The sequence below is a fragment of the Poecile atricapillus genome, chromosome 3 (genome assembly GCF_030490865.1).
Source record: "Poecile atricapillus isolate bPoeAtr1 chromosome 3, bPoeAtr1.hap1, whole genome shotgun sequence".
NCBI lineage: Eukaryota > Metazoa > Chordata > Aves > Passeriformes > Paridae > Poecile > Poecile atricapillus.
Window position 1 is genome coordinate 85,097,859 of NC_081251.1, and position 24,877 is coordinate 85,122,735.

At 34.3% G+C, this 24,877-nt stretch overlaps 1 protein-coding gene across 1 annotated transcript in view; it reads left to right on the plus strand.

Annotated features, from left to right (window-relative positions):
• DNAH8 (dynein axonemal heavy chain 8) overlaps positions 1 to 24,877 on the plus strand; it is a 125,471-nt gene that overhangs the window by 15,634 nt on the left and 84,960 nt on the right. Inside the window, 17 exon segments of the mRNA XM_058835725.1 lie at positions 202 to 278; positions 731 to 830; positions 3,607 to 3,726; positions 4,468 to 4,603; positions 5,294 to 5,481; positions 6,430 to 6,510; positions 7,269 to 7,385; positions 9,609 to 9,728; positions 10,461 to 10,590; positions 11,659 to 11,774; positions 12,717 to 12,841; positions 14,049 to 14,109; positions 15,654 to 15,849; positions 17,448 to 17,641; positions 19,237 to 19,363; positions 22,186 to 22,421; positions 24,556 to 24,660. Of these exon segments, the coding sequence (XP_058691708.1) occupies positions 202 to 278; positions 731 to 830; positions 3,607 to 3,726; positions 4,468 to 4,603; positions 5,294 to 5,481; positions 6,430 to 6,510; positions 7,269 to 7,385; positions 9,609 to 9,728; positions 10,461 to 10,590; positions 11,659 to 11,774; positions 12,717 to 12,841; positions 14,049 to 14,109; positions 15,654 to 15,849; positions 17,448 to 17,641; positions 19,237 to 19,363; positions 22,186 to 22,421; positions 24,556 to 24,660 (2,229 nt within the window).

Sequence of the window (24,877 nt, forward strand, 5' to 3'; positions counted from 1 at the left end):
ATTTATTTAATAGAATTGTATGACATTTTAGAGATTACTTGACTGAAACTAGATATTTATTAATTATATTAAGTGTGGCCAGATGAAGGGTGTTTTTTGTGCTTTAAGTAGTAACAATTTCAAAAGCTACTATGTTAAGTAAATATCATTAAAATGCTATTCTCTGACCTGAAAAGCCACACTGAATTATGTGTTCTTTAGACACAGCTACAGACTTTTATGCGTACCTGTTTTCGGAAAATTTTGTCTTCACAGAATTCCCTTCAGTTACTTCAAAGGTATTGGCAACTATTTTTTAAAATATTTTAAAGTAACTTGAAATTACTGATTAGCACAATTTAAACAGTCCAGCAAATTTTAGAACAAAGGGCCTGACTGAGAATTTTTCGTTACTGATATTCTGAATCACATAATCATGATAAAATATATATTTTATCTTTCTTATAAGAATCAATATATTCTGTTTCTTAATTTCATTAGTATATTTTTATACACAAAAGGATGCTAAAAGAAAAGCCTTAAACTTACTAAGTGACAGCAACCAAAATACCCACCAGGGCAGAAATTTTCAACTTGTTTAAACTTCCTCAAAGCAGAAAAGTTTTTTAGATTCAAAAGAATTTCCTAGATTTTTGCTTATTTCACTTTATGTAATGTTCAAATACCACAAAATAAATTAAAACAGTTATTATTTTAGAAATGTCATTTTGACTACTAATTTTTAATACAGGTTTCAAAATCTGAATATGCCATGCCTTCAAGAAGAAACAGCACATATAGTTAGTTGTATTCTTCAACATTATGTAGCAGAACTTGAAACCACTAAAAAGGTATTTGATTTCTTTTCAGTAAGTTGTAAACATCAATTAAAATAGGAGCAAGCATTTTAATAGGAATAATTTTTATTTATTCTGCCTATTTCACTAATTGTATCCCAATTCTCAGTTTATCCTACTTCAGTTTTCCTGTTACAGAAAATGGTTTTGGTGGATTGGCAATACAATATGCTCAATCACTCTTGAAGAAAAATTTGTCATCACAATTTTACTTTAGAAACCAAAATATTTTCTGTTATTCCTTCCTCAATTAAATTTAAAGAAGCATGTTCTTTACTGGCTGTGTACATTGCATGTACCTCTTGGATTTTTTTATTAAATGAGGCTTCCACAGTTAATTTGCATGGATAAGTAGCTATTATCAAATGGTGTGGCAGCATAAAGTACATGTAAAATATAGGTGAATTGCATTTATGTTCGTTATAAAGTAATTTTTCCTGATTTTTGTAGTGCACCCTGACTGAAGTATAAATGAGAATTAAGTTCTGGGAACTGCTTATATTACTTGACTGTAAACTTTTACTTTGTCTGTAAAATAAACATCTGCATCAGAATTAGATGTCCAAACTCCCCTTATACTCAAGAAAGAAAGAAAGAAAGAAAGAAAGAAAGAAAGAAAGAAAGAAAGAAAGAAAGAAAGAATTACTCTAAAGTGAGTTAATCTGATCAGTTTTATACAGTGTCCTGAGGATTTAAATAATTCCCTCTAAATGACCATTTTTCTTCAGTGAATATAAAGGGAATCTGGAAAACAGACTGTTGAAAAATTTTTTTTTGAGATGCTTACATTTTCTAAGATCAATGATAGAAGTTTACACAAGGAGCCAATAGTGATAAACTCTGCACTTATTAGAAAAATTTTCCTCCGAACTGTGACTTAAAACTGTAGTCTAGCAAAGCTCCTCTCAACCATTCTTTACAGTGTCCTTTCCCTACCTACACACTGTATATAACAATCAATCCCTTAACCCCTAATTACTGGCTTAACTAGATGAACAGATTTTCAGCAGCATTGCTTGCTTAAAAAATCATGTAGCCCACCCTTAGCTGTGTTTTCCCAGGCAAAAGAAAAATATGTACCTTTACTGAGAGGGTTTCATCCAGGTCAGTTCCTCTCAAGTTCACCGTGAAGCTGCTTGGATTTCTTTGGTTGGGACTGCAGGAGACAGGGTAGGGCAAAGAAGACCTGGTTAGTGAAGAGTTGTGTCATCAGAGTCTGTGTTGTCACAGCCTGAGTTTGCATGCCTGAAGTTGGGTGGATACAAATACTCCTTTCTTCTGTCAAAAAGGTCTTGATTCTACTGACTAGTTATAACTATTTATTAGATATTGCTAGATTGCCTTTTATCTTTGCCAAACAAGTTATTTCTAATAAAAAGTTGCTCCTACTGCAATGCTGGTTCTAAAGTGATTGAATATTTTGTCAATGCAAATTTTGTACATTATGACTTAAGGCCATTTTTTAACTGTAATGCAGTCATTCACTGAGCAGGGGACATTTTTTCTCATGCTGGTCACAGATAAAACCATGGACTGTGTATCCAGGAATATCTACATGCATTTTGATTAGAAGTTAGTAGAAAAGTGCATATCATAGAATGCTAAATTATCCTGATTTGGAAGGGACCCATGAGAATAATTAAGTCCAAATCCTGAAATGTTATCTAATAGTCAGATATGTGTGTCTGAAGAACAGTGCTGATGTTTCTCTTCAGGAAAAACCTCTCAGTTAATCTAGCTTGGGCCTCTCCTGAGACCAGTACCTAAGCAAAGGAGGAGAAGCCCCACAAAGTTTCTCTGTTGGAGTCTGAGATACAGAGTGTATGCCCTTGTTTCTAATACTTAGTTCTAGGATTCAAAGAAACGCTGAATTTCATATAACATGAAATTCATAAGCATGTTTTCATGGTGATACATGAGAACAAATGTTAAAGTTAGATAGAAAAAGCGTAAGTGTGTAGATTAGAAAGTTTTTTAAATCACTGGATGAAAAAGTAGTTTAGAGAGGAGAAGACAAGATGGAGGATTTAGGGTGTTGTCTCTTGTCCTTCTTCTTTCTTCTTCATGTTCTTCTCCTAGGGGTTTTTGGGTAGTAGTAAGTGATTGGGTAAAAAATGCTGCAGTGCAGCACACAGGTGTTGGGTCATTGGGTCACTAAGAAAAATAATTTAGTTGGCATCTGTTAATTGGGTAAATGGACATATAAAAGACCTTGAAGAGGATCTTTGTTAGCCATTTTACCCTTTTCTATCATAGTGCACATAGCTCCTTGTACCTTGTAATGCTGATAAGAAAAGAATAAACAACTGAGACCAGACAAGAGAAAACTGCCTCCCTCTTGTCAATCTTCAGTTCAAAGGGAAAAAGAACCTAACCCAAAAGTCCTTAACGAGACAGTTCTCCTGGCACCACTTCCTTAAACAGCTTGCTTTCACAGCATATGGCTTCTAAGTCAGGTGTCAGACTTGATGCTGAATACTGGCTGCTCAACCCCAGGATGGTGTGTACTTAGGACTCTGTCATAAGTAAGCACAGCAGAGAAACAGCATGAGATAATGGAGACAGGAGAGGTACCAGCATTGATACGTGTACATCTTTGAAGTGTACCAGGTCACAGAAGAAATACATCTTTCTCTCCATTAACTGTTGTGTGATTCCACTCAAATTTAATCTGTTTGGGAGAAGGAAGAAATTGTGGTACCAGAGAAAACAGTTTAGCATTTCAATAGATTTTTAATACATGTGTTTAATGATATTGTTCTTACTGTAGCTTTACCAAACTCAGAAAGATGACCCTCCTCTTGCTCGAAACATGCCACCTATTACAGGAAAGATACTGTGGGTGAGACAGCTATTCAGAAGGGTAAATGAACCAATCAGCTATTTCCACGTAAGTTGAATGTAAGATGTGCCGAAAAATTAGGTGTTTTGTGTAACAGTGAACTGTCATACTTCAGTAGAGTGATCATAAAGTTTCTATGATTATGTCACTTGTTATATGCTACGCAACATTTTTCTTTGTATGTTTATACTGCTCCGCAGTAAACCTTTTTGTAGATCCAAGATGTAGTGTTGGAATAGAACAGACTAGACTATTTTAGTTGATAATAACCTTGAAGAATTCTTGAAATGTTTGAGTGATTCTCCTACAAAGCATGCAGGGTCTCATGCCTAGTTAACTTCGGAGAGAGGTTTTCACTTTTCTGTTTCCCTCAGAGGTGAATAATGCTCATCTACATTTGATCCAAGGAAAACAGGCATAAATATAATTGTGATTAAAAAATATCACCTCATTAAAAAAGGAAACTTTTCCAATAAATTTGCAGTTATTCAGTTTTGAGTAGAACTGAGTATCATTTCACTGTGAAATACAGGTATTTATGGCAGTATATTAAAGTAATTGCTCTTACTGATGTTAAATATTTAGTATTTACTCTTTATAAGTTCTTAATTACTTTATTGCCCTGTTAATTTGAATCATAAATATTTTAAACAGTTTTTAAGAGCTCTGTCAGTATAATTCATAATATTAACCTACACTATGTATAGACAATAGCTAAACTGAGAAAAATCCAAATGGTATGAGTGGTTTTGGATATAGTTTTAATTTGAATGTACTGTGTTTAAATAGAAACATTCAGATATCTTGGCAAGTCCAGAAGGTAAAGCAGTTGTTCAATCATACAACAAACTTGCATATGTATTGGTGGAGTTTGAGGTAGTCTATCATAACGCGTGGATGAAGGAAATTTCGCAATTACAATATCGTAAGTAATTAAATATGTACTTGCTTCTTTAAATTGTTGTTGAATACTAAGTTAAATCAAATCAGATACTTTTTTTAAGCCTAATTTACCCTTAAAGTCATGATCCAATTAGCAGGCTCAGTAATATAATCTCAGTGCCTTACTGACCTTGAAACTTCGTTTTGATGCAGAGGATTGCAGATTTGGTACTCTGTTTGACAGATGACTGTAAACATTAGTGACACAAATTTAAGACACAGATAACTTTGGTATTTAAATTCTCTATGTGTACTATTTAATAATTATTTCTGGTTCATGTTTTTTTCTGGTATAATAATTCATAAGATTGTATTGCCCCAGTCCCTCTAAGGACAAGTATTAATGCCTAGAAATGTTTGATATTCAAGCGTTGTCTTTCTCAGTCCTCAGAGAATTAATTTCATAATTTTTTAACTTGGGCTGAGAAAAATTATGACACAAATAAGACTGGATCTGAGACTTGTTTAGTTTATGAAGAGAAAGGCAGAAGGTTAATATGATGGAAGTTGGTTGTGTATTTTCTTTAACTGAAAACTACATGAAGATATTTCACAAGTAACCCTACATACTTAATCACTATATTGTAATGTTAGAAATCTGGTTTTCATGATAATTTATAGAATTTAAACATTTTTTGTCTTAAAAACTGATACTAGAATGTCTTTACATTAGCCTTACAGTCCACAATATTTGTGCGTCATCCTACAACTGAGAAGCTCCTGGTTAATTTTGATGGCCAAATTCTAGAGATTGTGCGGGAGACGAAATGTATGATAAAGTTGGGTCTGGAAGTACCAGAGCAGGCAGTCAAGATAGCAGTAATGGAAGATAAATTGAAGTCAAACAAGTTGCAGTTAGAGGTAAACTTGAAAAGTATTGTGATCGCTGTTGAAAAAAATTTAAAAGGATATGTCTTTAAACATGGATTTTTTTTCTATAGCTCAAGATTAAAGCTGGGGAAGAGACAGTTTAAGGTAAATTTGCAGAATGCACAGGTGGACATAGAAAATCTCATTTGAAAACGCCCTGCTAAGTCCTGTGTGGGCTGGTAGATACTTAAATATAAGACTATATACTTCATATACCAAATGGCACACCAAGTATACCTTGGTCATGAAATAATTGAAGCTATACAAAAAGTTTTCACAGTCTGAAAATCAGTAAAATGCAGGTTTTTAGAGTTTTTGAGAAGAAATATTTGAGTTAGTCTGGTTTGGAATATATGGTGAGCCACAGAAATGTGAAGAATTTTGCAGGTTACCTGCAAGAGAAGTTATTTTTGTTATACTTATTGTAGTCTCCATTGTGGTGTTATTTCAAGGAGCCTGTATCTTGGGGATGAGGTGCATCATACAAGACTTTTCTCTGTGTGTGTGTGTGCGTATAGCATAAGACAAGAGGATATTTTAAAATTGAGTTCACACCTGATTTAAGCATCTCAAGCATATGAAACTCAATTTTAATAGGGTATTGCAAGTTATGGTCACTAAAGCTCAAGCTGTATTTATTTCTAGAGAAAGTTCATTCTTTTTCTGGCTTTGTGCCTTAAGAAAGTGTTGCACAAAGATGATTTTCATTCCTTCTTCTATAGCATGATACAAATTTGTTACATCCCAAGAATGATGTTCATAGATACAGAATATCTGTGTAAATTTCTATAATTGTTTTCAATGATACTTGAAATGCTGAAAGCAATGTGCGGCTTTCAATATCTTTTTCAATTATTTGATTGAATGACAAAGTGTTTTCTTGAGTAAAGAAATGCTTGAAATACTCTGGTTGATACTACCCTTTCTAATAATCAACAGAGTCTTGTCCAGTCTTTTGAAGATTTGCATAAAGGAACACCAAACATGTTTGTAAATCTGCTGACACCAAAAATGGAAAAGGTTGGTATTGCTGCATGCACTTCAGTACACCTCATAAGAAGTTAAAAAAACTTAATTTATAATACTGAAATATTTAGATGGATCTGCATGTTGTGAGCTTAATGGATTTTACTGAGACCTTTAGGACTAAAAATTTGTTCTTTGCATCCTTCATACATTTCTCAAATAATGTGTTTTACAATCAAATAATCTTAGTGCCTATGAGATAGAAGACCGGCAGAACAAAAAATATAGTCTTTGAGGTCTGTTTATCTCCACAAATCTCTGGCTTTAACATGGAAGTTCACTCAGGGAGAATTATTAACCTTGTAAATTGAGTCTCTTCAGTGGTGTAGAATGCTACACTAAAGGTACGGTTTTACTGGAGATGCAGAATGTCTATACCACAAACCATTTGGTTTTGCCAGACATTTACAAGTATATGTATGTGACTGTTCTAAGTAACTCTCCTCATTTTGGTTGTAAGTTGTCACACCAAAAGGTTGTAGAGTTTGTGTAAGTTTATATAACTATAAAGTTGGACAGAAGTGTGAGAAACAAAAATACTGAGGCTATAGTATGCACTACCCTCCCTTTCCTCCCTGTTGCATAAATTTCTTTTACCTTTTTGTTGGAAACTTATATCCTCCCTTGCACACCACTCTGTTTTATAAGCAGTGTTAGTGATTCTAATAATAATAGCGCTTGTTTTAATTATTTTCTGTTCTATTTGTTTGCTTGTTTGTTTTAAACCTATTAAATTATATCTTTATGCTTAGATGGAAGGTGTGTTGAGGCAAGGACTTACCATGTTGACTTGGTCATCTGTCACACTGGAAACTTTCTTTCAAGAAGCTGATCAAGTTCTGCATATTTTTAGACAGCTTTTGAGAAGGGTAATCCAATTGCTCGCTATATAAATAAAACTAAAAGCTTATTGAAATTATTTATAGGACACTATTTTTCATATTCAAACTGTACTTATTTTTGTACCATACCATAGAACTGTACTTATTTTTGTACCATACCATAGAAATTTTTAAAATAGGTTCCTTTTTTTGGAGTACGGATATACTTAATTATTCTCTCCTATTATTGCCATCACATGTTTGATTTTTGCTTCTGTCCTTGAAATAGAATCTATTTCCACTTCTTGTCTTCAGATTCCGGGACTTTAACTCTTACTTTCAGAGTCAATACCTGTCTTTGAGCACTTGTCCATGAGTGCAGCTGCGTAAAAGATACTTCCATGTAAAAACTATTGAGTAGAGAGCTTTGGAACATTAACTCTATTCATAGCAAGCATGTTGTGAAACTGTCCTCTTTGTGCAGTCCATAAAATAATGATGGAGAATATGCTTTTTCCTCACAGTTCTCTGCATGATGCTATGTGCTCTTTTACTCTCTTGGTATTTGTCACATAATTTCTGAATTCATTTGATTCCATATTTAATATCCACATAAGTAATCTGGATGATGGGATCAAGCATACCCTGACAAAGTTTGACAATGACACCAAGCTAAATGGGAAATGGGAAAGTGGAAAGCCACGCTGCAGGAAGACCTGAATAGGCGCGAAGAGTGGGCTAACAAGAACCTTACAAAGTTCAACAAGGACAAATGTAAGGTCTTGCACTTTATCTATGTAATCCGCATATTACGCACATAATCCAGGAGTGCAGCATAGGCTGAGATCTACCTGACCAGGGAACAGCTCTGTGAAAAATGACCTGGGCATCTTTGTGGATAACATGTTCAGTTTGAGTGAACAGTGTGCTGCTCCAGCAAAGAAAAGTCAGCAGGATGCTGGGTTGCATTAACCAGCAGACATAACAAATCACCATCCTCATCTGCCCAGTACTGGTGAAGCCAAACCTGGAACTGTATTCAGTTTTGATCCCTGCTATACAAAAGAAATTTGAAGAGGGTTCAGGAAAGGGCCACAGTGATGATCAAAGGACTGGAAAGCCTGACAAATGAGGAAAGGTTGAGAGAAATGGTTTTGTTCACCCTTGAGTAAAGAAGGCTTAGGGGAGACCTCAACATCATGAAGTAATATTTGAAGATTCACTGCAAAGAAGATGAGGACCCCCATTTTACAATGGTTTATGTGGGAAAGATGGGGGTAATTATGTTACTTATGGAGACATTCCAATTTGACACGAGGAAAATTTTTTGCAATGAGAACAGTCAACCACTGAAATTATCTCGCACTGGAAGTGGTGGATTCCCCCCAGGACAATTTTGTGACTCAGCTGGACAGCGTGCTCTGGGCCATCTTGTCTAGCTGTACTTTTTCCAAGAAAGGTTGGACCAGATGATCTTTGAAGTACTCTTTAAATTTGATATTCTATGATTCTATGATTTAACATGCTTGCGGACCAATATTGTCTTGATTTTTTCTCAAGAATTTACCTTGACAGTCAGATTGCCCTTCTGGCTTGATGGTTAAACTCTGTGACTGTTATCTCTTCTATGAATATTGTAAATTGTGTCTTCTGTGGTAAAAGATTGTTAGTCCTGGTCAGTGTATTGAGTTCTTTTTATATATGGCAGAAAATCATAATTACGATCAACGCTCTGTTTGCCATGATAAAAACAATTCAGTGAAGTTGACCATATACTAATAATGCTGCAATTTAGAATCAAAAACCCAGAAAAAACCTGTGTTGACAGAAGAAGGAGAAGGACTGAAGATTATTCCATCAAGCAATTTGCAGTAGACGCCTCCTTTGCCTTGCTGCTAGACTTGTGATGAGTAAGATCATGAACAAGAATCCATTTATATTGATGTAGCTTGTTCTATTACTCTGTTTTATTTAATCTACAAACTCTGTATCTTGCAGGACAAGAATGATCTAGGGTCTGACTTTGTTGCTGCCTGTCTGCCTAAAACTGCAGTTAAACCAGCCAGGATTCTTTGAGAGTCTAGCCATTGCAAATAACCCTTAAGTTACCATAACTCTTGACATTATTCACTTTCTTAGAAGATCTACTCTTTAACATTCTTGCATTTATTTTTCTGAAAAACATTTTTTTACCTCTTAGAGCTCTCTAAAATAGAATAAATTATGCTTTAAAGAGAAGTGTGTGGTATTAACATGATTTTCTCTTTTTAGGTTAATATTATAAGTGACGTGCGGATTGGTTTAATATTAAAAGAAATATCAAATACTTCTTTAGTGAGCTTGCCAGTAGATGGTCCTATCAAAATAGAGGATCTATTGACTGACAATGAGGTGTGTACCACTTCTCATTTTTCAACTTAAATCCTAGGGCACATTAGAAAAAATGCCTTAGTAAATGAAAATAAAATTTAAAAAATCTCTATGTGGAAATACAGAACTTTATTTATAATTAAATTATTTTGCTTAAAACATTTTATATGAAGATACATTGGTTCTTTGGTAATTGAGATACTTTAGCTGTAGTATTTCATAGATAATCTTATTTAAGTGCTTTGTACTGTGATGAGATTTTTTGTGTATGAAGGACCTCAGACAAATATAGCCTGTCTTCCTCCCTATTTTTCCCAATTTGTTTTAAAGGAGAGGGCAAAAAGTACTTTCTAACAAGTATATTTGAAAATCTGAAAGCTTTCTTATTCCAAAATAGGCTAAAAATGTATTAATTATCAAATCAGTGCAAGTAAATAAAATCATTAAGGACAGTGGAAACAGTATTTGGATAATTTCAGATTCAGACTGTGATCCCCCTTTCAATACTCAGGGATTTTTTTGAGCACCTAAAAGTGCCCTTATTTCAAAAAAGGATTTTTTTTAGGCATTAAAAATATAGTGATAATATAAGTTTTTATAAATATACAAGTATATTTTAATAAATATATATGTTTCATTGAAATAGTTTTGGTGTGATTAATACAATATTTAGGGAAATGTTTTGAATCTCCATGAAGAGAAACAGCAATAAGATAATCAGTGATACTAAGACTTGATATTTTTATTTAACAGGCTTATACTAAAGAATGTGCTGAGTTACTGAACATAAAAAGCATGCACATTGAAGATGCTGTTCAAGATTTAATAGATCTATTTGAAAAGAATTATGAATTTCCATCTCCTAAGCCTTCAGAATCACAAGGTAGTTAATGTTGCTTATTTGAATAAAAAGTTCTGTAGACTTAGTTACTTTTTATTAAAACTGATCAGTTCTAGCTATTTTGCTTCAGACTTTTCCCTCCCACTACAATTTCATCTGTGTCACAGTTCTACCTTCTTTAACCACTATTAAACTAAACAATTACCTCATGAAATATGAAGGTAATTCAGTTTTCGTGGGGTTCCTAGAGTTAAAAGCTGTCCTTCTGTTTAGATTAACAAAGTATTTGATCTAGAGGAAGAGCAATAAAGTTCCATTTCTTTCAGTCACTCATCCTAACTCTACCACTTCACATCCCCCCATCTCTAAGTGAAATCCAATGTTCCTCTCTTATCAGCTCTGTCAGCTATTTGGTACTGTCCCTCCATTTTTAACTTTCCTGCCACAGCAGAATTATGTGCTTTGCTGGCTGCGCAGTTTAAAGTAGTACAGTCAACTTCAGGCACTTGTATCCCTGGTTCCCACTTCTTTGGGATGTCATACAAAGATTTTAGAAGATCCCATACTGTTACAAGAGAAATAGTTTATATTTGAAGGAAGAAAAAAAAGTGTTTTAAGGAAAAAAGTATTTTGAGGCTTAATCAGTAGTGGAGCTCTTTTCTTTCACAGGATTTTTTTCCTTCTGGGTTCAGGTTTCTCCAGCTACAGAGGCATAGGCAGGGACAATACTCCAGATGGTTCAATAGTATGCCAAAAAAAAACGATGACACAAAAATACTTCTCTGTCTTTTGTTAAATTGTTTATACTGATTTTGACTTTTTTGGCCATTTTCACTGGTATATTAATGTCTGCCTATCCATCTTCAGTAACAGATTGGTAGTGCACAGTGTTTAAGCTAAGGCTTATAGGCTAGACTTTAACCACTTTCCTGGTGTGAAAATGTGTCATGAAATAAACCCAATTTTTGGTGATCCAGGTATTACTAAATGTAATTACTAAATGTTAAATTACTAAAATAAAAGTCAATATTGTTTAGCCGCTAATGTGGAGACAATATGCTTTAAGGCAGAATATATATGCAATTACAATTATTTTTTTTAAATTTACAGGAAAAGAAAAACATATAGCATTTGAAGGTAAAGAGAGGGAGAAAGAAAAAACTCCTGCTGAAGGATCTCAAAGTGATGATAGCAAGGGCAGTGATAAAGAAGAAGAGTTTAAAAAGGTATTTTGTGAAAATAAGGAAATTATTTTTAGACCAATTGGATTAGTAAACAGGACCTTGAGTTTTTGTAGCTGCATATCTATATTACAGAAAGACATCACATGGACAGTATTAAATGAAATTTACAAATGATAAAATAGCTTACCTAAAAAGAGCATTTAAGATGGATTTTAGTTTTCACAAATATATTGCATGTTATTCCAATTATCACCTTTATTAAACAAATTCTTCACATGAGTGGTAAATATAAAAATTGGAGACGATAATGTACCTAAGCCATAACACAGGCTTTTCTTCTTAGCTAGACAGGATCTTTCATCCTTTCTGTCCTTCTCTTCCAACTTCATCAATAAAGATTATCTTTTTGCTTTTTCCGTGAAGAATCTCTTCAGTCTCTTCATGTTCAGCAGAGAGGGAAGGTAGAAGTACAGAACAAAGGCTCTCAAACTTGCAAGGACAAATGCAATAATACTATGATGTTAAATTGTTTTTCTAATAGTGATCATTTAATGTAGCCATATTTTCATATTCTTAATCCAGTTGGATTTTACTGTATTTGTCTCTTATTCAAAATGGGTACATGCACATCAATATTCTTAAATAATTCATGGTTTAGTTTTGTGGCTTGGTTTTGTGTTTGTTCTTTTTTTAATATGGAAAGCTTTTCTGAAGGAGCTTATTTCAAACAGATTTCAGTATTTTGTATCTGAATAAGACAAGTTTTTTCCTCACATACTGTACTCTCTTTTCCATGCAGTTTTTACTTATTTACTTACTTATAACCTCCAACTTCTCACTTTGTGTTTTTCATGTTTCATTTACGCTTACAGCATAAATTCCTTCTGACAAAACCAATTAGGTTTGACTTAAAACCTTTTTGCAATAATTTTCAGGTTCCTCTGGGAATATGATGCTAAATAATGTATGGTTTATTTATTACAGAACTGTAAAGACTTACTTGCCTATTTCAGTCGCCGGCTGCTAATCAGCCTCCAGAAAGCAACCCGACTGTCTTTGGATCGTATTAAAAGAAGAATGAGTGTTCCAATGTAAGTTGCAAATGAAAGGTTCCTTCAAGTATGCACTTTTTATGAATTCTTCATGATAATGGCAAAATCCATACAAAATCAGTCTCCTGTCACCCTGAAAATTAAACCTGATAATGTTTTCATAGTTTTAGTTACTTTCCCATGGGAGTCTGGTAAACAGAAGTTGTTTATCACATTCCTTCTGAGAAACGTTTTTTGATGGACGCTTTGCATGACCAGTGTGCTTGGGAAGGTGGTAATTTAATTATCCAATCCCTGGTCATTGTCAAGAATCTATAAATACTGGAGTCAGGAAATAAAGTCATGGGTTTTTGTTCTAACACTGAAGGTAGTAGTGTGAATCATTTTGTGTCCTTTAGTGACAGTGTCCTATAGTCTTTCTATAGATTCTATAGATTCTTCTCTGCTCAAACAGGCATACACATCAGAGACAGAATTGTTTCAGTACAATATAGTGTATATTGAGAAGTCTACTTAGAATTGTCTTAAGAGAATTTATTTCAAGCAAATGAAGTTCATGATGTTTTGTCATTAATATTTGTTAAAGTCTGAATTACTTTTTTTCTTTTTCTAAGGACATTTTTCATAAAAAGTGTATTGAAATCTTTATCAAAATCAATAGGAATTTTTATGGTTTCCTTCATTTTCGTCTACTGTATCATATTGTTGAATCCTCTCTTATTTGGTCACTATATCACACCACAGCATTTAAAATTATACTTTTCTCCATGTTTTTAGGCTTTAATTTTAGTTTTGAGTAGGTTAATACCATGTTTTTATCATTTTGCACTAGCTTGTCATCTTTGAAACTTTTTCCATTCTGTTGAATACTTTTCTAAAATGTAATGGGGAAACTTTTGCTCTTGATAGGTTGTTGCATGTAATGGTCAGTGAGACCTTCTTATGCCCTATTCAAAGCAGTTGCAGAGTTCCATCATTCTGAACCCAAGAGACTAAAATCCTGAATCAGAAAATAATCTGGATGAAAAAATCTGAAAGCAATGGCTGGATCCAAGCTAACCTTTGTCAGAATGGTGGAGCTCTAGCTATTTTCTTTATTCTTTAAACAATAAACTTCTGTAAGTTTTGGAAATAGCACATAGTTTCATATGAAAATTCACCATGTGTGTTTTGTCAGAAAATGTATTCAAAATTTTATTTCTCAGATAAACTGAGGACATTTTGTGATGAAGTGTTTATGAAATGTGTCAAAATTATTTTATAGCAAATCTGAGGACATCACGCCTTTTCTAAAAGCAGAAATACACCTTGATATTCCCAACCTGGTAAGTTTTATGTCGTATAGGTAAGGTAAGATACACTGTCTTATAGTTATCTCTGCATTTGCCCAAGTGCAGGGTGTGGGCATGCTTCCACTGGACCAGCATCTGTTCCAAAGGAGAGCACTTGCTCACATCCTTCAGTGTGCTGAGAGCTACTGATGAAATGTGCTCACAGTCCCAGTGCTCTGGCCTCTGTCTCAGTGGTGTTTGCAGAACCTTGCTTTTTAACCTTGTGTGGTTTAGCAATTACACTGCAATCTGTTCATCCATGTTCTTTGCAGAATGATTACAGTTCTCCTCAAATATAGTAGTTACATTACTGGAATAGGTTCCTCGTCTTGCATTACTATTATTATTATTATCATCATCATCATCATCATCATCATCATCATCATCATCATCATCATCATCATTGTGATCATCATTATAATTATTATTATTATAATATTTTAACTCTTAGTTGCGTAATCTAAATTCTTTTGTTGAATTTCAGTAATGAATATTAACTTTGCTCAGTTTGGCTTTAGCCACCTAAATGGGAAGTTAGATGAACAGAATGAGGAACACTGAGCCGAAATAGAAGATTCAAAACCAGAAAAAAAGAGTTGTGGACATCTACATACAGGGAAAAAAAAGGCAGCTCAATTGCAAAGAACTAAAGCATTAGTTTGTTTTCCTTTTGTAAAGTAAGATAAATATGTGTCAGCCATATATATTTTTTATTTTATGAGAGAAAGTAACAAAATTTCTCGAATGTTTTATAAAGATTAATGGTTTTATATTGAAATTATAATGAAAAAAGGGTTCTGCTTGAAGGTGATATTTCTTTTGACATTGAACAGGTGTTCATATCATTATCCTGTTATACATTCACACTGTGTGTGTACACAATATGTAAGTTCTGCCAAAGTGTAGAATGCTTACCTTTTTAATATTTATAGAAGCATAAAGCATCGAGCTCTTCCTGCTGCAAAGGAAGTACATTTCTCTTTTCAGCCCTCAAATGCTTGGCTAATCCAGGGCAGTAATCAAGTAATTCTGGGTAAAATTAGCACTTTGCTAATGCTAGTAAGATTTTGCAAAAGCGTTGCTTTTTTGTTTGCAGCTGCTCGTACATAAGGCCCAAGAAGGGTGGGAAGTGGTGGTTGCACCACAGAATATGATTTCTAATGATTTTTTATTCTAGAGTGTAAAAAACAAGGCTTGTAATGTTTTCCTACACATTATATAAAAGTCATTATAAAAATGATGCTTAAAATGCTGTAGGAGCTTATAAAATAGCTGTAAAAAAAGCCAATAAATCTATCTGCTTATATACTTGATTGCCATTTCACCCACAGTATGACTGCATAATTAGATAGTAGGTCACTACAGTATGTTTCATCTCTTTAGAAACAATTCTGAGCCAGACAATCTGCTAACATTAAATTTTCCAGCTTCTCTTCTGGGGTAAGCTCTGCAATTCACTATAAGTGGAGTAAAACTCAGGTCTCAAAAATGACAGCCAGTTGTATTTATTTCAACAATTTTTCAACTGTTTTAAATAGGTAATTGTTCCCAGTTTAGATGATATACAGCACGCCATCAATCGCATGATTCAGTTAACATTGGAAGTAAGTCGTGGAGTTGCTCAGTGGGGACAGAGACATTTGCAAAAGTCTATTTTAAAAACAGAACCAAACACACAGCAAGCAGCTTCTTCAGGCTTTGGATCACAAGGAAAAAAAGTCAAAAAAGGGGAAAGTAAGTGGTTTGTTTAGGTTTTGTTTTACTTTTTTACTTTACTTTTTGCCTTAATAACTATGCCATATATAAATATTTGTGGATAAGCTCAGTTTTCATCATAAAAGCCTACTGTGGATTGTTTTACATTGATTTTGAGGGTTTATTTTGATTTAATTGTCTGTATTTTTCAGAAATAGATTTCCATGCTTATGTACGTATTACAACTCTGAAAAACAAGAAGCAAAAAACTTTGAAAAATTGCTAGATTCTGAATATTCTACTTAATTTAAGGCAAATTAAGCTGTTGATCAATCTTTTTAACTACTTATTGTGGAATGTACACATAATGATATAGCTGAAACCATAAACCATGACTTTCTACTAAATTTCATTGAAATATTGAGATACAGAAAAAGCCACATTTCAGGGAAGATTTTAACTGCAGGATTTATTCCTAGATCAGATTATAAAACACCTCAAATGTTTTTTCCTGTGAATGAAAAATATTTGGCTGAAGACAGACCTACATCCATTTTAGTCAAATACTTTATTTCCTAATATTATTTCCAAGCATCTCTCCATACATTTTGCAAGCTACCATAAAAGCCTAAATATGTTTTTACCATCTGGTTTTCTTAGCTGTTTGGCTGACCCAGTGGTATGCAATCCAGTTATATCTTTGTTATCATTCCTTTGAAAAGTCTGTAACATCTTGGAAAGTTTTTCTTTCTGACAGTCCAGAGCAGTTACTTTATTCTTCTACTGATGTGTCTTATATGATTCTAACCTCTTTTAATAGGCTTCAAGCAGGGTGGCAGTAGCCAATCCTCATCAGGCACTCAGAGTCTTTTCCTCTGCTATGTCAAAATACAGCATCAGCAAATTACCATTTTCATAGCCTTTAACTAGATACCAGCGACACCTGGGGGCGTATGTTAAGGATTGGGCAATGAGATTATGGAGTACACTTAGTAAAGATGGATGAATCTGAGACTGTTTCCAGTAAGCAGTGCCCAGAAAAGGTCTTCAGAGTAAAAGGGAATTTGGAGTTCTCTTTAATCCCCCTCATTAAACAATATATGCAGTGGGAAGGGTGGATTTTTCTTCTTCGTTTGCTGAAATCTGCTTCAAAATGCTCAGGCATTATTATGACAGAATTAGAGCTGAAGAGTATCAGATCTGAAGAATCTGATCTGAAGAATATCAGAGTCAATAGACCCTGATAGTATCAGCAATTAATAAAACAGTTCAAGAAGATTACACTGCTTTAAGCAGTATATAAAATTTAAAAACTTTAATTATAAGATTTTTTTTAAAAAAATATTAAATAATATTGAATGTTTATGAGGCCTTTGGCATTCTGCTTAAATAAAAATAGAAAAAATTAAATTTGTGAATCAAGAAGACTATTTTCTTTCCATATGAAAACCTTCATTTTAGACTGAATTTGCTCTACCTGTATAGTGCCTGGCATGAGCTAGCAGCTGCTACATTAGCTGAAGCTAGGATAGGATATTCAGCCTTACTGAAGCTCAATTTGGTATGCATAGGTTTAGGAGAGAATTCTAATCAGACTTTCAACAGTTCATTGATTGATATATCATTTTATTTTACAGAAGGAACTGATGATACGGTTGTCAGAAAGCTAAAAAATTTTTATGCAGGTGTTGCAGAAAATGAAGCTATTACTAAAATAATTGTGCTTCTCTCTTCTGCTGGGAATTCTCTAAAAGAAGGAGTTAGTGAAGCTCTGCAAGAGTTTGATAGATATAAGGTGCTGTGGACAGAAGATAAAGATACCAAATTTCAGGTCAGTTTAATGATGATCACTTACAGGACTATTCTTCATTAATCCTATCTTTTGAAATCAGAAAACATTTGGAAAACTCAAGAATAAAAATATGTAGAAAAATAATTTGTAGCTGAAATTATTCTTTTATATTTCTGTAGGAATGATACTATATCTACTAAGGAGAAGTAATAACATTTTACTTCTGTGTAGAGTAAATTTTTGTGTTTTGGTTTGCCTTTTTCTGCTTCTGTGCCATTCTAGATACTGAAAACCTGGTGGTTACTTTATTTTGTTTATGTAATTATGGATTTTTGGCCATGAGAAAGCAACCCAGTGTGATATGAGGCATGTCTATGCAGACACAGGTAGCATGGGGAATTAACAAGAGGAGTTAGAGACATTCACACACCTTCAAGGCTACTGGTATCACAGGGATATGGTGAGATGGCACCTATGAGTGGAGTGTTGGAATGGAAGGACACAGGCTGTTCAAGAAGGCTAGGCAGGGAAGACCAGGTCAGAATTAAAAGGAGAGCAGGGACAGGTGACATTTTTGTGGGGATCTGCTACAGGCTGCCTGACCAGGAAGTCCAAGCAGATGAGACTTTCTGTAGACTGACAGGATCAGCCTCACATTCACAAACCCTGATCCTCATGGGGGACTTCAACCACTCTGGTATCTGCTGGAGGAGCAACACAGCAGGCCATAAGCAATCCAAAATGTTCCTGGAATGTGTTGATGATACTTCTTTGACCAAATAATTGACGAGCCAATGAGAAGAGGTGCCATACTCTACCTTGCTCTCACCAATGAGAAGCTGGTGGGGAAGGTGAAGCTCAAGGGCAGTCTTGGCTGCAGTGACCATGAAATGGTGGAATTCAAGATGAGTTTATGAGGGTTAGAACCCCACCAATTCATGAACAGGGCTGAAAATTTGCTGTTAGTCTAATTAAAATTTTAAGTCTAATCAAATTAATGCTACTAGCTTGATCTAGTTACTACGAAGGAATAGGATGCTGCTAGAGTGAAAGCTTCAATAATAAGGCAATTTTTATACACACATGTTTAATTTCTACATTCTTCCTTTTCCACTATGCCTGTCTAGGTACTCTTGGACAGAAGAGTAGAAGTGGGATAAAGCTTTCAGTATTTATTACTTGCCCATGCAGTGTAAGCACAATCAATACAGGTCTTAAGTAATATCTCTGAAATGCAGCAGAATCACAAAACATTTCTACCCTTGAGTTCTGCTCAGGGAACTTCTTAGAAATTGTATTTTATTGTGATTGTTTCACACATAATTTGGCTTATGAGGTAGTCTTCCTGTAAGTGTGGGCACATGTTTGACCTGTCTTTGTCACTTGTTTTCACAAGACAAGTGGGTCCTTAATATGTCTTGTTTATCTGTTCCTCCGTTAAATTTGGTTGGAATTTCCCAAAAAGCTTGAGTGTTACTGACATTCATTTTGCTATGCTGTCAAGGCTACAGAAGGCTAAAAACAAATATAATAATTGTATAAGTTTTCAGTAATTACTGAATAACAGTTACAACATCTTTTACCAAAATTATGGAAAAGGACCTTTGTTGATTGACATTTTAAACTACACACAGGAATTTTTTGCTACTGATCCCTCTCTGTCTGAAATTAAAGAAGAAATAGTTCACTACGATATGTTTGAGCAAGAGATGAAAAATTTAAAACCCGTTATTCTTCTTGGTCCAGTTGAATTGCACACAGGTATGACATTTTCTTATTTTAGTATGTACAGTAAGATAATGAGTAAAATAGTCACAGAATCACAAAAGACGCCTAGTTGAAAGGGACCCACAAGGATCATTGAGTCCAACTCCTTACCCTGCACAGCACCATCCCCAAGAATCACACCAAGTACCTGAGAATATTATCCAAATAATAAGCAAAGTTGCAACTGCAATGAGGTCCCCCCTCTTTCTCTTCCCCAGGCTGAACAGAACAAGTGACCTTGGCTGCTTCTCATATGGCTTCCACCCAAGGCTCTTCATTATCCTCATTACTCTCCTTTGGATACTCTCTAATAGTTTAGTATCTTTCCTATTTTGTGGTGACCAAAACTGCACACAGGGCTCAAGATGAGGCTGCCCCAGCCCAGAACAGAAGATAAGTGCCCCAGCTGGACAATCCCCACCCTTGTGTGGCTGGTAATGCTGTGCCTGCTGTACCCCAGGACATGCTTGGGCCTCCTGACTGCCAGGGCACTGCTGATTCATGTTCAACTTTCTGTCAACCAGAAGCCCCAGATTCCTTTCTGTGCCACTGCTTTCCAGCATCTCATTCTCCAGCCTGTCTGTACATCCAGGGTTGCCCCATTCTAGGTGCTGAATCCAGCACTTTCCCTTGTTGAACTAGATAGGGTTGGTCATTGCCCAGCCCTTTGATTTATCGAGGTCTCTCTGCAGGGCCTCTCTGGCTTCGAAGGAGTTAACAGCTCCACTTAGTTTGTGAACTTCCTTAGTATTCCTTCCAGTTCTATGTCCAAGTAATATATGAAACCATTGAAGAACACAAGTTCTAAACTGGAGCCTTGTGGAATTTCTCTAGTGCCAGGTCCCCACTCTGATGTCACCTCATTCACTGTCCTTGTGTCATTCACATCCTTTGTGTCCAACCTGTGAGCCAGCTGCTCACATGATGTGTTTATCCAGCTGTGTGCTTTGTCCAGAAGGATACTATGAGAGCCAGGTTTATTCCTGCAAATATGAATATATGTATTGAAATATATCTAGACATATTTCAATATGAATAGGAATCACTGAAGAAATCTCACTGGCTGTCAGCCAGGGCTCACTCAGATCCTTCTAAGAAATCTGACTTTTAAAAAGCCTCCATTTTCCTTGCCTTCTCTGCTTGTAAATGTTGAAACTAAGTTCTGTCATGACTGTGAAGTTGTTATGGAGGCTTTCCAAAGAGTTAATAATGTGTATTGACACTGATTTGATTATCCTCGGTACTCCTGTCTGGCACCAGGTCAGCCAATGATTATAAAGAGTGTTGGAAGCATAAAGCTCCTTCTTTGGTACTGGTGAAAGACTAGCACTTCCAGCATTAATGTGTTTTTCACTTTCAGTGTTTGTTTCAGGAGTAGGCATGGCTACTTAGTCAGTCCCATTTTTAGTATCTCTAGCTCTCAGAACATTGTGTTCTGAATTAAGCTGTTTGTTCTATGGTATTTGTGCTACAGCTGATTGTGCTAAGGATTCCAATGGCACTTATCCCTTCCACCTTACAGATTATTACAAGGCTAACACATCTTCTCTGAACCAGCTCTCTGGTTGGTATCTAGCAAAAAGTAGTAAATGTGTTCTGTTGCAAATATTGATGTGGCTGCATTTCTAATGAGCAATCCTTTTCTTCTGACAGATTAATTTGATTAGATTAAGAAATAATCTGTAAAATTTGTTTTGCACATCAGAGAAGCAGAAACTGCCTGCTTTGAAGACTGAGGTTAATTTCAGGATCTTGGTGGTGTGTTAACCCTATTTCTTTCAATGAACAAGCAAAAATGTCAGACTGCTGACTGCACATCCTCATCCAGTTCCTGAATGCAGTTTCTTCTTAATGAGACCACTCTGGAAAATTGTATCTATTATTGTGTGACCAAGAGTAGTAAGAAAGAGTGTATCCAAAAGAACATGGATTTTGTTGATGGTCACAGTACTCCCTCCCCTGTGACCACTGCATCAAAGGGACCCAAGTCCTCTAGGTTACAGAATAAAGGTATTAAATGTCTTTTATGATCTGGGACAGAGGGTAGTTTCATTGACTCAGTTTAGGTTTGGGAACTGATTTATCGTGATTTACAGATTTTAAACTTCTGGCAGGGTGTGGTAATTTTCTTGAAAAATTCCTGGCCTCCAGGAATAATTTCTTTAATGTTAATAGACACATTATTAAAGGAGAATCTATAACTGCTACAAAATTTGTTTTGTGAGCAGAAATGTTTTATGCTGTTAGTATATTTGGCTTTTTTTTTACCAGAGTACAAAATGCTGCCTAATAAAATCCTATTTTTTTCTGAAAATAAATTTGACTTCTTGACTCTTCTGTGTCTTCATTATTGGTTTGTGTTTATATATTAACTGCATATAACATGATGTGTCCCCTTACAGTTTTAGGTGTGAACTATTCCAAGTCACAGTTTTGAAATCCCAAGATACAATTTCCTCAATGAGTATAAAGCATTTAAATATCACTGATTTTTATACATTTGGTTAATGTGTATCAAAGTTATTCTCTGCAAAGCCACATTAATAAGTAGACATTTTGTTCTTCATTCATCTTCTCTATGTGCTCCACTAGATAAACTTACCAATATGTTTTACAGATACCATAATATACAGTAAAAAACCAGAAATATATTTAATTATAGTTGAAATTGTTTTGAAACTTTTAAAATGCTGTAATAGAATTGCTGTTTTCTAATTGCTGTTAAGGAACCATATGTGATGATGCAGGCTTTTTAAAGAAAAAATTAAGATATGAATTCAGTAATTTTTTTTTATTTTATTGGTTTTTTAAACCAGGACCACTGAAAAAAGCTTTAGCAATTGAAGCTAGTTCCTGGAAGATGGTCCTCTGTCATTATTTAAATGAAGAATATAAAACAAAATTGCTAAACCTGGTGTCATTCATAAATGAACACCTGAACAAATTGTCTCGACCTCTGTCTGACTTAGATGATGTCAGATTAGCAATGGAAGCTTTATCTGCCATTCAAGAAAAGAGATCAGATATAGATATGTCTATGGGACCTATTGAGGTAAGATGATTTTTAATTTTTTATATTGGAAAAATATTACTGTTATAATTAATAATACATATAGTAAGTGTCACAGGATAAAATGAACTTTGAACTCTAATAATGAGTTCACTGTCTTGAAGGAATTAGGCTGAAAATGGGAAACAAAATATTATTTTGGTGTTTTTATATTATGAATCAGATAATTTGATAGATTCTGTATTAATACAAAACAGATAAAAATATTTTTCAAATTATAATATTGAAACAATCTAGGAGACAATATGTAGAAATAAGATGAGAACACAAGACAAGGGAGCACTATGCTTCCTTTTGCTTTTCATTAGCCTTAATCCTCTTACATTTTCTGTGTGTGCAAACAAACATCTTGATCAACTAACCCCTTGAAATATAGCCAGAGAATATTCATGGATCCACACATCGTGGTATGCTGTCAAAAAATGGCAACATTCTTTTAGTTTTTTCTATAAGAAAGAAGCTGAAAGAAGCTAAAACAAGCTCTATAAGTACTTGGTATTTACTATCACTCTCTGAAACAATCAGCTTAATAGAAGAAATTAGCTTTATATTTTCATTCACCTTTTGAAGAAGAAATTTTTTGCTGTATAGTGAGATTTTCTTTTTTGACAACTGATTTATGACATTTGAAAGGAGTTTTTGTAATTGCTGTCACTTCTGCTAGTTTTATGGTAAGAATGTGGGTTTTGTCTTAGCAATTTATGCAGTGGTTTGGAAGAAAAAAAATGAGTTCTGTGATTAAATGATGTAGAGGCAAACTGTGGAATACAGCTGCCCTCCTACATGTGTATCAAGTATGTTAGAAAGTCTTAACCTTACACCAAATAGAAGAACCTGAACAATAATTTAAACATTTAAAGTAATATTCACATCTACTAAATGTTATTGGTCTGTCTTCAGGATATGATAATCATGCTCATAGTTGTTAAATAAAGCAAGCAAGAGGAACTGAGTTCAGCACTGTCTACTTGCTAGGTTTTACATGTGTAGGAAATGATGCAAACTTTGTAAGTAAATGAAAGGTATTTTAAAAGAATGAAGTATTAACATTTTTATTATTATTGTGCTTCTGCCACTTTGAGATGAATATTTAAGATAATGATCTTTCCCAAACTACTTATATTTCACATATCTCACAAACATTTACTTCCTTTTTATCTTAATATAATGAATTCTGTCAATGTCAGTAGGGCTAGTCATGTTAACAAGTCATCCTTACATTTTTTTTCTCCAGGGGATGAGTAACCCTAGACACCAGTGCAGGCTAGGTAAAAATCAGCTTTGCAGTAAAAAAACTAAGTTATTTTTTGAAAGTACACCAAAGTGAACATAAGCCAAAAAGGTCCCCCTGCAACAAAAAGGTTTAAGGGTCTCCTTAGCCTTTTACATGTTGTTTTGCCAGCAGGTTGAGGGACATGATTTCCTCTGCTCTGGGATATGAGATTTATTTGGAGTATCATGTCCCGTGCTGGGTTTCTCATTATGAGACAGACATGGGCATACTGGAGTGAGTCCAGCAAATGATGAATAAAATATGAAAATTATCTTATTATTAAATAATGCAGTGTGTGTAGGAGGAGGATCATAAAGCAAAAGATATTTTGCTTTAAAAAAAAAATTGCCAATGAGAACAAACTATAAGAAAGATTCATTCCATTACAGATATATATGCATATATTTGACAGTTCAGCAAACTTAACAAAAAAGGTTTTATTGATGATATGGTAAAATATTTACAGATGTGTTACTTAATATGCACAGTTATTCAGAGTTAGGGAAAATCCATCAAAATCTGTACTCAGGTAGAATGTAGATAATTGGAATAAAATACCATTGACATGATAAAATTTTATATTTTCTGATATTAGATCTATGGTGTTTCTGTTTGTTTTCCTAGTCTTTCATCCAAGACATCTCTGAAGAAATAGTTTTTGCTGTTGTTCCCTAGTTCTTCATTCCTCATCCTTATTAAAAAAACAACAAACTGTTACGCCTAAAATATAAGAACATATGCTCTTCGAAATGTTTTTTACAAATTTGATCTGTTTCCTCAAATGAACTTATAATATATTCCTAAGGTTGTTTTTTTTTGTTTGTTTGGTTTTTTTCCATCTAGGAAGCCTACGGCATTTTAAATGCATTTAAAGTGGAAATTACGAAAGAGGAATCAGAAGGCGTTGATTCAATGAGATATGCTTTTAATAAATTAAATAACCAAGCTGTGAGTATATAAAATTATGTTGCTTTCTGTTTGTGGAAAACATGTGAGTTTCTTCAGGTTATAAATGAGAGTGTGAGACCAATTGTCCATCCTCTCTGATTCCTCACTCTTGACATCAGTTGTGCAGTAGTGTCTGTATCTTCTCTTAGTATGTTAATTTTCTAATTTCATTTTTATAGGTAACTTTTATATTTAAATACTATTGTAGCTTTTAAAT